The 13,332-nt window shown below is 39.7% G+C and overlaps 1 protein-coding gene across 2 annotated transcripts in view; it reads left to right on the plus strand.

Annotated features, from left to right (window-relative positions):
- Positions 1-13,332, plus strand: part of LOC109920625 (ribose-phosphate pyrophosphokinase 2) — a 34,032-nt gene continuing 20,700 nt past the window's right edge. Inside the window, exons 1-2 of one of the 2 annotated variants that reach the window (XM_020520667.2) lie at positions 1-248; positions 12,499-12,682. In XM_020520667.2, the coding sequence (XP_020376256.1) occupies positions 127-248; positions 12,499-12,682 (306 nt within the window). In that variant the 5' untranslated portion in view covers positions 1-126. Of the gene's footprint in view, positions 249-3,294; positions 3,373-12,498; positions 12,683-13,332 lie in introns of those variants that run through there. The other variant, XM_048602574.1, reaches the window with a different exon arrangement.

The following is a 13,332-nucleotide window of genomic DNA, read 5'->3' on the forward strand; positions in this document are numbered from 1 at the left end:
GGGCGGGTCGGGCTGTACAGTGTTGAGGTGGGGGGAAAAGCCCCGGGGAGGTTGTGTGAGATGGTGGAAGTTGTCTTTCAGTGAATCGCTGATTCGCTTCCTCGCGCTCTGTCCGCCGCCGCAGAAATGCCGAACATCGTGCTGTTCAGCGGCAGCTCGCACCAGGACCTGTCCCAGCGGGTGGCCGAAAGGCTGGGCCTGGAGCTCGGCAAAGTGGTGACCAAGAAATTCAGTAACCAGGAGACATGGTGAGTTTTGGGGGAGGCAGTGTATCCCGGCAGGGGCGGGCGGGCGGGCGGGCACGGGGCGTCCCCCGGCTGTGTGAGTGTATAGGCCCGAGGGTCTGGGCCCGCACACAGGCCCCACAGCTGGTCGGTTTGTCCTGGGGCAGGGGCCCGGGGTTGAGGGTCCGGCCTGACCTGGGGAAGGGGAATGGAAATGGAAATCCTATCCTCTGTCCCTCTCAAAGCCATGTCAGACCCCAGCATGAACTAGCATCAGTCCTGGGCCATGTGTGAACACTTCCCTGCGTCTTCATGTCAGGTACGCATCTCCTCGCCAATCCCCCTCTCAATTCACCTTCCCGTCTCGGTCGATGCTGACAGCAAGAGAGTTGTCTCTCTCTCTCTCTCTCTCTCACACACACACTCACACACACACACACACTTTTTAACTACCCCCGCCAGCGCTGCTGACGTATTTCAGCCCTTTTGAATAATGTTTTAAAAATTGCTCGAGTTCGCCTTGCGATGGTGAGTTAGGAGAGGTAAGTCAGCCCTGCTTCTTTCCCCTGATCGTCCGGTTGAGAACGTGAAGGGCGCCGCTGAAACGAGCGCATATCCGGATGTGTTTTGCCAAGCAACGTTGTTGATCCATCGCAATGGTGATCAGCGCTCAGAAGTGAATTGCTGGAGAGCGACCGGTGGTAGTGGAACCACGTACAGTACCAGCAAAGTGCCATCACCTCTACACGAAGAAGTGTGGATGAGGGTTGTCATCACTGGGGTGTTGTTTGGACATGAATTAGTTTGTCAATTTTTGTTACCTACTTGTTCAGTCTTCAGGCTGTGCGGTTTGTAACCTATGCACTTTAGAATTCCTTTCCCGAGCGCCCTGCCTCACTCCATGTGTTAAGACCGTACTTAAATAGCGCCTCTTTACCATGTTTTTGGAAAATCTCTCTATAATGAGAAATGAAAGGGTATGATAAAAAATTGTTTAGCCAAGCTTTAATTGGTACATTGACCCACTGTTCGGGTTGTAATTCATTTACCTCATATGGCTAATATAATTAGTGCAGCAAGATAAAATTTAATATTTCAAAATTCATATTACTTACAAACAGTCATTCTGAATGTTTGGAAGAACAATCTTTCATTGTATTTCTAATGTGACTGAAGGAAAACTGTATAATTTAAGATAACAATACCTGGACTTTCAAATTGAGGCATTGATTTCCTAAACTTAACACTACTGGGTTAATAACTTTGCTCATCTGTACTAGAACATTAAGTTTAAAATAAAAGATCCATACAATATGGGTTTTGGGAATTGGTTAAATTAGTCTTTGAAAAGCCTGTGCAGTTTGAACATGACATTCAAGTAAAAGTTGCATAGTGACTTCGGGGAAAGTGATGACAGCAGATTTGATAGGAGTCTTAAAAATCATGAGTAACCTAACAATTAATGCAAGCAATTAGTCCCATTAATAGAAGAGTCAGAAACCAGATGATGCAGCTTTGAAATGATTGGCAAAGGACTCAAAGGTGACTTATAAATTGCTTTTTTTTCCGTTAAGGATCATTATCAATTTTCTCACTGGTTTCTAATTTGAGTATAAGGTTAGGAGCTGAAGTTATGTTAAACTGCTGGAAAAGTGAAATAAGAGATTAATGATTAACCTTCTATTTAAAACTTAGTGATGAGTGTTCAGTGACTTTAAAGAAAGGAACTTGTTGCTGTTAGTGATGTGACTTGTAAACTATAATGCAGCCAGTGTTTGAGACTATAGGTCCCTTTAGTTTTGCAAGGACAGGTTAAGGCTTGTCTGGCATGGATTAAGTTGCCAATTGTTTGCTCACTTCATAGAGTTACATGGATTAGTGAACTTTGTTTAAAATAGCACTGTATGCCCATGTGAAAGCTAATGCTCTTTCAAAATCATGAGACAAACAATGATCTGGGTAAATAGTGATTTGGCATCGATCTTTCCAAAAAAAATGACCTATTGCTACAACTTAACACCCATTATTTTTGTTCTGTGCCTCTATCCAGTTCCTGCCTTAACCCACTTTCTCAAGTCTACGTTTAAACTGGAAGCCATTCCTGAATTTAAATTTTCTTTTGAAAAAGTTCAGTATTGAAAAATCTTACATATAGTGATGTATTATGACCTTCATCTACGTAACTGTAGGCTTTGAGGAATTCTTGGTGGTATTTCTGAAACTTGTGTATATCTGAAAGGGTTTGCTAGTCAGGAGGCACTCTCAGTACGATGTTACTGAACCACAGTTGTGACCATCAGTCTGTCCAATTTGTGCTGCTTCTCGACACTTACAGTCATAAAGGTTACAACATGGAAGGAAGCCTTCTGGCCCATTGTCTGTGCTGGTCATCAAGCGCTTATTTACTCTAGTCCCATTTTCCAGGACTTGGCCCATAGCTATGGCATTTCAAGTGATCATCTAACTTCATAAATGTTGAAATGATTCCCACCTCTACCATCCTTTTCAGGTACACACACACACACCAACCGTTTAATTTTATAATCCTTAATCAGATCCCTTGGCTCCCTCTGCTGTAAGGAAAGCATCCCTAGCCAATGTATTCTTTCCTCACAGCTGAGTTGTTCCATAGGCACATTTTGCTGAATCTGCTCTGCACCCTGTGTAGGGCAATAACATTGTTCCTATCATATAGTGACCAAAACTGAACACAGTATTCCATCTGTGGCTTAACTAATGTCTTATACAGCTCCATAATAACCACCAGATATCCCCATATGCCTTAACATCCTTCTCTACTTGTCCTGTCAGCTTCAAAGATGTGCACACCAAGGTCCCTCTAATCTGTGCTTCTTAGAGTATACCATTCATTGTGAACTCCCTTGCTTTGTTAGTCCTCCTAAAATGCATCACCTTGTGCTTTTCAGGACTAAATTCCATTTGCCTTTCCATTTCTCTTTCAAGCTGTATGTTTTCAGTTCATCATCAAAGCTGGTAATAAAAATGAATAAATAAGTAATTTATTCTGATGGTTTCAAGTAGTATTGAAATAAAACAATTTTGTATACAGTACTCGGAGCAATTGTCACATTTTGTCATGGGAAGATTGGAAATTCTGTTAGAAGTATCCTGATCGGAAGAGTACCAGGTAACTTGAATTTTAGTGTTTAACTAGTGCTTTTGATGTTATAAAATATCACAAGGAAATTATAAAACACAGCATGTGTCCATTATATAATGAGATGATAGCAAATGACTTAAAGCTTGGCCAGAGGTAAATTTCAGAAACACCTTTTAAAGAATGAGAAAGGGGTAGAGATTTTTGGGGAGGGAAATCTGCTTGACGTCCGAGTAGCTAAAGCCGTGGCACCAGTGGAAGAGCATTAAAGAGGCCAGAATTAGATGAGTGCAGATATCTCAGAGATTTGAAAAGGTGAGGCCATTAAGGCATTTGAAAAAAGTTGAGAATTTTAAAAACAAGGCATTACTTAACTAGGAGTCAGTTAGGACAGTAAGTGTAGGCTGACACTTTAGTGCAGACTGAGAGGTACTGTCTTTGAGACAAACTGTTAAGTCAAGATCCTGTCCAACTATTCAAGGCAACTTCCACGATACAATTTAAAAAGAGCAAGGACTGCTCCCAGTTGCATCGTCAGCATTTATCTCTCGACCAAAATCTCCCAACATGTTAACTGATTATTTGTAATTTTGCTATTTGTTGGACCTTGGAAATAAATAGTCCGCTTTTTCTGATTCCATAACACGACAGTGATGGCATTTGCATGGAAGTCGTTGGCTGAGTCCGAGCATCCTGAGGATCTGAAATACGAATCTGAGATTTTATTATCATTTTTTTTTGAGATCTTCTCTTAAAACAATCAAAATTGAGTGAACAATTTCTACTAAATGGCTTTTAAACGTAGTAAGTGAGAATTTAGTTGTTGATCTGTTTTCCTGGGTATTTGGTTATTAGTATGCTGGCATTTAATTTTGACAATTATAATCAGTGGGATTTAATTATGATTAGCATAGTATCATACAAAATTGCAGTAAAGCAGTCTTTTGAAATATGATTATGCACTGATTTTCATATTGACAGAGGGATTTCTTATGTTATTGATTGAAAGTCGATGAATTTCGGTCAAAGTGTGCAAACTAATGCAACTATTTGCTACCAGAGGCTGATTTTGTGAAAACTGAACATTACCAGTTTTTATGACCATAAGGACAGAACATCAATGTGTACAATATTAAACTATCTTCAGTGTTTCAATTTTATTCTGTTCAGGTGTGACCTGTATGTTTTGTAAGCTTTTACTGTAACATGTAAGTAAATTATAATCCATAAATGTTTCTTGTGTTAGCTGCTAAAGTATCATTTGGCATGCGACATGTGTTCAGGCTTTTGTTTCCAACTTCTGTTTAATAGGACTAGTTTTAGTTTCTTTCGCCCAAATGCCCTGAATCACGTAACGTTTGTCTCTTATTATTTGGATAAATGAGATTTACTTTGACTTTTAATTGGTCCAGGATTGTCTGTCTTTATGGAAATCTGACTGATCCACTTGAGAAATGTTCTTTTTATTATTTTGACTCATTGTTATGTTCCACTGGAGGTAAATGTAAATTGAGTATGAATATGTCACTGGAAGCATAAAAATACTGTATAGTCCAACATAGATAGTTCAGCACAAGCAAGTCATTGTTGGTGTTTAAGTTCCACGTGTCTTCTCTCACCCTTTCATCTCATGCTTTCAACAAAACCTTTCAGTCCTTTTTTCCCTCAAGCACTTTGGCTTCTGCTCAACTTAAATGCATCTCTACTGCTCAGACCCATGTCCTCCTATAATAGAAACCCGCAATTCAACCTTCTAACATCTTTTGTAGGCAAATTTTCTCCTGTTATTGCTCTTGGATTTCTTCTATCTCTTTATTCACAGTTTGAATCAGTGTTGTTTATTGTACTGAGAGAGCTATATTCGTGATTATATTTGGTTAAAGCTTTGAAGCAAAATGCAAACAAAGCAGTTAATCAGACCTGATTTTTTAATAAGGCTCAATACGTAAGTTTGACGTCAGATGTGTGAAGGATGTGTGCCATATGTAGATGTTGGATCTTTTGTATTTGCGGTATCTTTGACAACCTCAGCATGTCTGAAGTGATGTTACAACTTGGAGAAAGGTGAGAGCCATTTTGCACAACATCCCACAAATATCATTGACAGAAATGACCAGGTCAATTTTAATGTTAGTTGAAGGGTAAGTATTGGTCAATGTGCATCCAGTGATGTATATGGTGTGTGACTAAGGAGAGATAGCATACTTCGAGCTTTGATGTGCTAGTTGTCCTAATTTTAGTCTATGCACAGTAGCAATAGGAAGAGAGCCAATTATCAAGTCTTTCCCTGTTAGTAAATAACCTCTCCATCAGCAGCTGTCTTCTCATGACATTACAGAGAAATTGGATCTCTTGTGGCCTCAGGCTAAAGCTCAAGAGGAACTCCAAACATTTGGCCCCAATTTATAATGTCCAAGCTACAGATACGTGAACACGTATCTTGGCATTTGTGAACCAGAGTTTGCCAACCTTCTGAAAGCTTGGAGAGAGTTGAAGGCTAAGGGAGTAGACTTGGACACCAAATCTGAGTGTTATGTACTGTCTCCAGTGGTGACCGGGTCCATTATGTCCCACTGGTCAGCCATTGTCCAACTCAAATTGGGCAGTGTCAAACTAGTTGGGCACTGACAACGTGTGGCCCATCTGCTTCAGTAGGTGTTTGGAGCTTAGACTTTCTGCTCAACAAGTGAATCAAATCCATAGCACTGGACCAATAAAAAGAAAGACATTGCCAAATCTTGGTTAAGAGCATTTGCACAAGCTTGACAGTCAGTGTGCAGCTGGTCAATAATGTGTGCAAAATAGCTGTGATTGATGTGGGACTTGTTAGTCTGAAAAATGTAAATGTTTCTAGGCTAACACACTTTGATGGAACCTGTCGTGAAAGCCAAGCAATACACTCTCAATTAATTGAGAGATCCATGCAAGATGACTCTGCATTAGGCCACTTAAGGTAAGGTGAACAGACTATTACGTGGTGCCCCAAGAATGCTGGTTAAAACATTGCCAGAATAACCAGGTACCTTTCAACCCAGGAAATGTCAGAAGAAATCAAAGTTAACAGGTTCATCAGCAAAGAAAATGGCTATCAAAAATAAAGATAAGGGGAGGCTGTCACCAAATGCCATAAACAGTTGGAAGGATGGTGGAACACCACCTTGAGTTTTACTTTGTGAACTCCTTCAAGGAAGCTATCGACTCTACATAAAGCATGTCATGGCACAGCTGGGTACCAAATTCTCAGTGGAGGTGCTTAGCAAAGCTACTGACTTGCTGTGGGCAAAGGTCCAGGTGTGAATGTAATACTGCCTGAACTTATCATGCATGGGAAACCTGCACAAACCTCTCTGTCTCTGGAGGGAGGAGGCCATATCCTAAATATTTCGCAAGGTTTGTGACACTGAAAAGGAACAAGGGTAACTGTAGTGTCTGTGACAAACTATTGAAGCATCTCCTTCCTGATCACAGTGTGAAGAAGATTTGTTCATGTTGCCCTTGTTTGACTGCACACCCTTTACTTACAGAAGTGGAAAGGCTACAATTTACATGATTTTCTCAGTCCAACAGCTGCAAAAGAAATGCTGTGAACAATGGAGGTGCCACTAAATGCTATGATTAAGTAACATTGCTTAATTTGTACTCCTTGACTACATCTGGTTGGTGAGCAGTTACTGATCTTAGTTACTGGGTACAAATTATTGAGCTTGGACAGTTAGAATGCAGCACAGTGCATTGGTATAATGGGTGAACTCTACATTTTATGTCTATGCTCAATCCTTGTTATCTGTGAGGGATGGGGCCAAGGACTTCCCGTGGTTAACAAAAAACACGATACCACTCGTATGTACTCCTCCGATATACCATGAAGGACTGCAATTAGTTTGCCAAGACAGACTGAACTGGACAATATGGTCAAAGGAGAATGGGTTCTGGATCCAACCTTCTGAGTATGCGGATTCATGGGTAACAACTTAGTGGATGAGGACTAAGTATACAAGATTGTACAAAGTTGGAGATTCAGTTATAGGGCTGTTGTGTTTGTGATGTAAACATGGTATTCTGCTTTTAAATGACAGCTGCACTGTCATGATAATGTTATAAAACTGGGTGGTCAAGTTTCCTGTTTTATATGGTCTACATTGGTATTTGGCTTACTTGGAAAGTGAAAATCCTATAAAATTCCATGCTCCCATATATATGTTTTCACTCCTAATAGATTGTGGCATTAAAGCGACAGTTCTGATAAATCCATTCCAATAAATCCTTTCCAGATCTCTGACCCACAAAATGGAAACATCATTGGTAATAAATAACCTTGGAGTGCAGGTTCACAGTTCCTTGAAAGTGGAGTTGCAGGTAGACAGGATAGTGAAGAAGGCATTTGGTATGCTTGCCTTTATTGGACAGTGCATTGGGTGTAGGAGTTGGGAGGTCATGTTGCGGCTGTACAGGGTTTTGGTTAGGCCACTTTTGGAATACTGTGTGCAATTCGGGTCACCCTGCTACAGGAAAGATGTTGTGAAACTTGAAAGGGTTCAGAAAAGATTTACAAGGATGTTGCCAGGGTTGAAGTGTTTGAGCTATCAGGAGAGGCTGAATAGGCTGGGGCTATTTTCCCTGGAGCGTCGAAGGCTAAGGGGTGACCTTGGAGGTTTATAAAATTGAGGGATATGGATAGGGTAAATAGAGAAGGTTGTTTCCCTGGAGTTGGGGAGGCCAAAGCTGGGAGGCACAGGTTTAAGGTGAGGAGGGAAAGGTGTAAAAGGGACCTTAGGGGCAACTTTTTCACAGTGGTACATGTATGGAATGAGCTGCCAAAGGAAGTGGGAGGCTGGTACGATTGCAACATTTAAAATGCATCTGGATGGGTACATGGAAAGGTAGAGTTTAGAGGGATATGGGCCAAATGCTGGCAAATGGGACTAGATTTATCTAGGATAGCTGGTCAGCATGGGCGAGTTAGACCAAAGGGTCTCTCTCCAGGCTCATCTCATTGACTTTAAGTATCATAAATAGGACAGATTGACTGGGCTTAGGTAATTCAAAGATTATGGTTTACATATCTCTGCAAATTTGTGATTGACATCAACCTACATCTTATATTGGCTAGGTTATGTCATGTCCTGGGTAGTGTGCATGTTTTACATGGATATGAATAGTAAAGATTAGGTTCCAGAACTGAATTTCTCTGAATGGATATTTTTTTTTAAGAGCCAAATTAGAATGATTGAACGCATGTAAAACTGATCAGTGATTTAAGTTGAACTCGTGAAAAGGGAAAGTTCTGACCGAATACCAACTATGAATTTGTTCCATTTACAGTGTAATGATTCAACCATGTAATTAAAACCAAGCTTTGTAACTTTGAGTGCGCTGCAAAATTTCACCAAAAGAAGCTGACTGAGAGATTTGATTTCTCCAGCTTGTTCTGGTTTTGTTTTGTTTTTGTTGAAAAGAAACTTGCAGCTTGAGGTATGGCGGAGGCGTAAGTTCATGGTGGGAATGTTCAAATCTCACCTTTGAAGGATACTCTGACTTTGGTTACTTCTGACAGCATACATACTCTTTTATTCTAATTCTATCATGATGCAAGAACAATTTACATTTTTATTCTTCAGTTATTGCTGCTTTGGTTGTCAGGTTATGACAGGAGTCATTGATTTGTGATATTTATGTAAACATATAATAGCGTTGTATGGTGACTAATGTAACATAAGCCTCTGATTTTCAAAGTGTAAAATAGGCCTGCATCAAACCAGTTCTGAAGAAAGGTGAACGATGTGGAGAGTCAAATCATTTGATTACCCACGTTTATGGTGTGGAAAACAAGGGAACATAGTGGAGTAGTGGTAATATCATTGGACTGGTAATATCATTACCCTTGGACAATGTTCTGGAGACATATGTTCAAATCTTACTGAAGAAATGTAATGAAATCTGCATTCAGTAACATCTGGAAAAAAAATGTTAATTTGATTGTAAAAAGGACAAATGATTCACTAATGTACTTTTGGCTTTTGAGTCTAATAGACCGAGCAGTTCAAAAGCAGTTAGGGATGGGCATCAAATACTGGCACTGCCCACATCCCATAATAGAATGTTGAAAAATTCATAGAAATCTGTTGCCTCTTTGGGCATGCCAAGTTGGTCAACTGGAAACATTAGTTGGCAAGGCCCCATTTAGTTTGAGCTAACGTTTCACTGTTAATGAAATTCTCCCTGGGATTGTTGCTTTTGTGAATGTTGCATTGCTATTTCTGCAGAACATTGATGCAGCATCATAGAATTATTACAGTACAGAGAAGGCTATTTAACCCATCGTGTCATTGGTCATCCTCCTAAAGAGCAGTTAACCTACAAGTGTTACCCTGCGTGTGCTCATTTTCAGACATTTAGAAAGTATAGAAATATACAGGAGGAGCTTTATTGTTTCTTTTTTCCGTTTTGATTATTAATTCTATAACTGCAACTGGAAAAATACAAGACAGAAAAGAAAACAGTCTTCCCAAAATAGCATTCCTTCTTTGAAAGTCATTAAGTTTTGTGGTATCATTGCAATGATGCCATGTCCCTTCCATTCTGTAACTGAACTCAAACTTTGTGTGTGTGTTTGTAACTTAAATCCCAAACTCTGTTCCCTAGCTATAGACTCCATTAATTTTCCAGGCAATAATCTGACCCTAATCAGTTTGTTTGTATCTTTGGTGTCATATTTCATCTCCAGGTGAGCTTTTGATCTTCTATCTGTTCTACAATTAAATCTTTCACATGGCCTGACTTGTGTTCTGTTTCAACATGTCTGCAACTGACAGTTTCATTCATGCCTTTATTACTTCTCTCTGCTATTCCAATGCACGTCTGGCTGAGCTTTTACCATTTACAGATTTGAAGTTATCTAAAACTGTACTGGCCATGTCTTAACTCGCAGCAAGTCCCATTTGCCTATTACCCTTGTGCTCACTGACCTACATTTGATCATGATTAAGTGATGTCTTGGCTTTAAAATGCTATCTTTACTTTCAAATCCCTTTGTGGTCATTCCTCTGCTGTCTCTGTACTGTTTCCCTTGCCTTTTGCCATCACCCCCCCCCCCCCCCCCCCAAAAAAAAAGCTTCTCAGCCCTCTAAGATATCTGCACTCAATTCTAGCTTCTTCTCCATCTCCGATTTTAATTACTGCACCTTCAGTTGGTAGGCTTCAAGCTCCGGAATACCCCGCTGACAACCTTTGGCCTCTGTACTTTTCCACTTTGAAGATACTCCTTAAAACGTACCTCTTTCAGCAAGCTCCAGGCCATTTTCTCTTTGTGGGCCTCAACATCACACTTTGTTTTGTAATCCTCCTGCGAAGTGCTTTGGGATACTTCCTTTTGTTAAAGGTACTTGATTATATGATGCTAATTGATTATAATTGGGTTTGGAGCACCTGACCGTATTCCCTCCCCTGTCCATTTCTCTTTGTTGGATTAAGTGTACTTACACCTGAGAATTTGAGTTGCTGAATAAGTCATTTTTACTGCACTGAATCTGTTTAACTTGTAATTACTGAGTGGCTTTCTGTTGATTTTTTTAAAAAATGTACTAATGTTGAAAAGTGCATTATAGATTTTTAAAATCATCTTGGTTTAGTGACCAAGTGATGCAAAAGTCCTTAGACTCCGCTTTTTATTTCTTTTCCACCAGAGCAAAAGTGCTCTATAAGTTAATATATGGTTTGATGTGTCACGAAGAATCCTCAGTCATTGGAAAATCTTAACAGAAGTTCTGTTGATTGAATATACTATATGAAGCAATGTAACATATTTATTATATCCTATTCATAGAATGCTGGGAAACATCCTTCATAGTAGCTGTTAGAGCTAAGTTACTTCATTCAAAAGATGTGGACTTCAGCTGTTTGGTGTTCCTTTTGAGACAGTTTTAGTATTAGGCAGAGTTGTAACTTTCTTTTTTCAGCCCTGGCATGTACTTGCAGTGAAGATATTCCTCATCCTTGCAACATTTTGTAATGTTAACAAAATCACAAAGTGCAGAAGGATCCCATCTTTGAGCATTAAATTCAGGTTGTTTATTCTGATCTAGATATCTGTTAGCATAAACATCTCAAATGGCAGTGGTTATGTAACAAGCTATTTTGTTTATAGATAGCATTATCATCCCCACAGAGACCAATTCATAAAAGCTATTTAAATGCCAGGGGATCAATTTGAGGATCTCTCAAAAATTCTGCATTATGAAAATGGGAACTAGTTTGTTGCCCCCTCCCTCAGTATCTAAAGAGTTTGCAGTATTGTGTCTGGAGCCGTAACAAATTGGGGAATCTTGCCCAGGTCTGATTTTTAACTGATGCACAAAACAACAGAAAATATATTCTCACCCATCCTCTACTTGCTTCCTAACACGTCAAAACTACTACCCCAGCTCCTCCCCAAAACTGCCTTCATACTGTGCTTTCCACAGAATTGAGCTCTTTGCAGGATTCAGTCTAAAGTTACTCCTAGCTTCCAAGAGGTTTCCTTCTCCTTGTTTCACTTGAGTTGTAAAGACAAGCATTCGCTGAAAATTGATTCATTTGGTCTTCTGGGAATCCTTGAAATGACTTCCAGCAGCAAGATCAACTCCAGCGATGAAGATTCCAGGCAAAGTTTCCAGCGTCCTTAAATTTGTGCATATAGCGGCTCTTTGACTTAAACATGCTCCTGCCAGCATTCTGTCTGGCCAACAGAACAATTTTTTTCCATTCTGTTTGCATTGGCTGCTGTTTCACTTTCTTTCATTGCATATCTACAAGTTTAAGGACGCTGGAAACTTTGCCTGAAATCTTCATCACTGCAGTTGATCTTGCTGCTGGAAGTCATTTCAAGGATTCCCAGAAGACCAACTGAATCACGTGTGAAAACTGACATTTGGGTTTTAATAGAATGTGACCTGAGTGCCAGTTCCCAGGGCAGCCAGATCACATTGGTATAACACTTAGCACAAATTGTAGAAAGTCACCTGCTCTACTTTACCTTGTTTTAAACTGCCTTTTTTAATCCAAATATCTGACAAAACACTAACGACTCAGCAGCACTTACCTGGAATATGAATAGTGTTTTTAATCTCTCTGTGGATCTTTCCAAAAGTAGTGATTCATCCATTTTGTTTTGTTCTGCAGTGTGGAAATTGGGGAGAGTGTCAGAGGAGAAGATGTATACATAATCCAAAGTGGCTGTGGGGAAATCAATGATAATTTGATAGAGCTGTTAATCATGATCAATGCCTGCAAGTTTGCATCATCATCTCGAGTCACTGCAGTTATTCCTTGTTTTCCCTATGCTCGACAAGACAAGAAGGACAAGGTAACAAAGAATTTTTTTTGGTCATTTGTTTCTTGTCGGATTGTGGGAGAGGTGAGAGGAAACTGATCTATAGTGTGATACATAGAACAAATATGTAACAGAACAATAACAGCCTCAGTTAAGATAGTTGTGATTTGTTTCGTTTATGTGGGGGTAAAAGTTTGGCTGCGTGAAGTATAATTGAAAAAAATGTTGTGGGGGAGAAATCCTAATTCCATTAACTACACATAAAATGTTTTTGATCTGGCAACTGATGAATGACAATTCCTGGACTTTTTGAATTTTTGAAAAATTTTTGAATATTCTGTTGAGATTGTGCCTGTTTTTCATCAAGATGATTGTTTTAAAACAGTAGTTTATGAAAAAGAACATTTCCAAAGCACGTTTTTATAATACAATTTAGAATTTTGTGAAAATTGCAGTACAGAAGAGACCATTTTGGCCCATTGTTTCTGCACAAACTGAAAAATGGGTCACCCAGCCTCATCCCACTTTCACACTTGGTCTGCAGCCAGACAGGTACCATAGTTAAAGTTCATATCTAGGCATAGGAGGAACTGCAGATGCTGGAGAATCTGAGATAACAAGGTGTAGAGCTGGATGAACAAAGCAGGTCAAGCAGCATCAGAGGAGCAGGAAAGCTGACGTTT

Source organism: Rhincodon typus, chromosome 11 (genome assembly GCF_021869965.1).
Source record: "Rhincodon typus isolate 14 chromosome 11, sRhiTyp1.1, whole genome shotgun sequence".
Taxonomy (NCBI): domain Eukaryota; kingdom Metazoa; phylum Chordata; class Chondrichthyes; order Orectolobiformes; family Rhincodontidae; genus Rhincodon; species Rhincodon typus.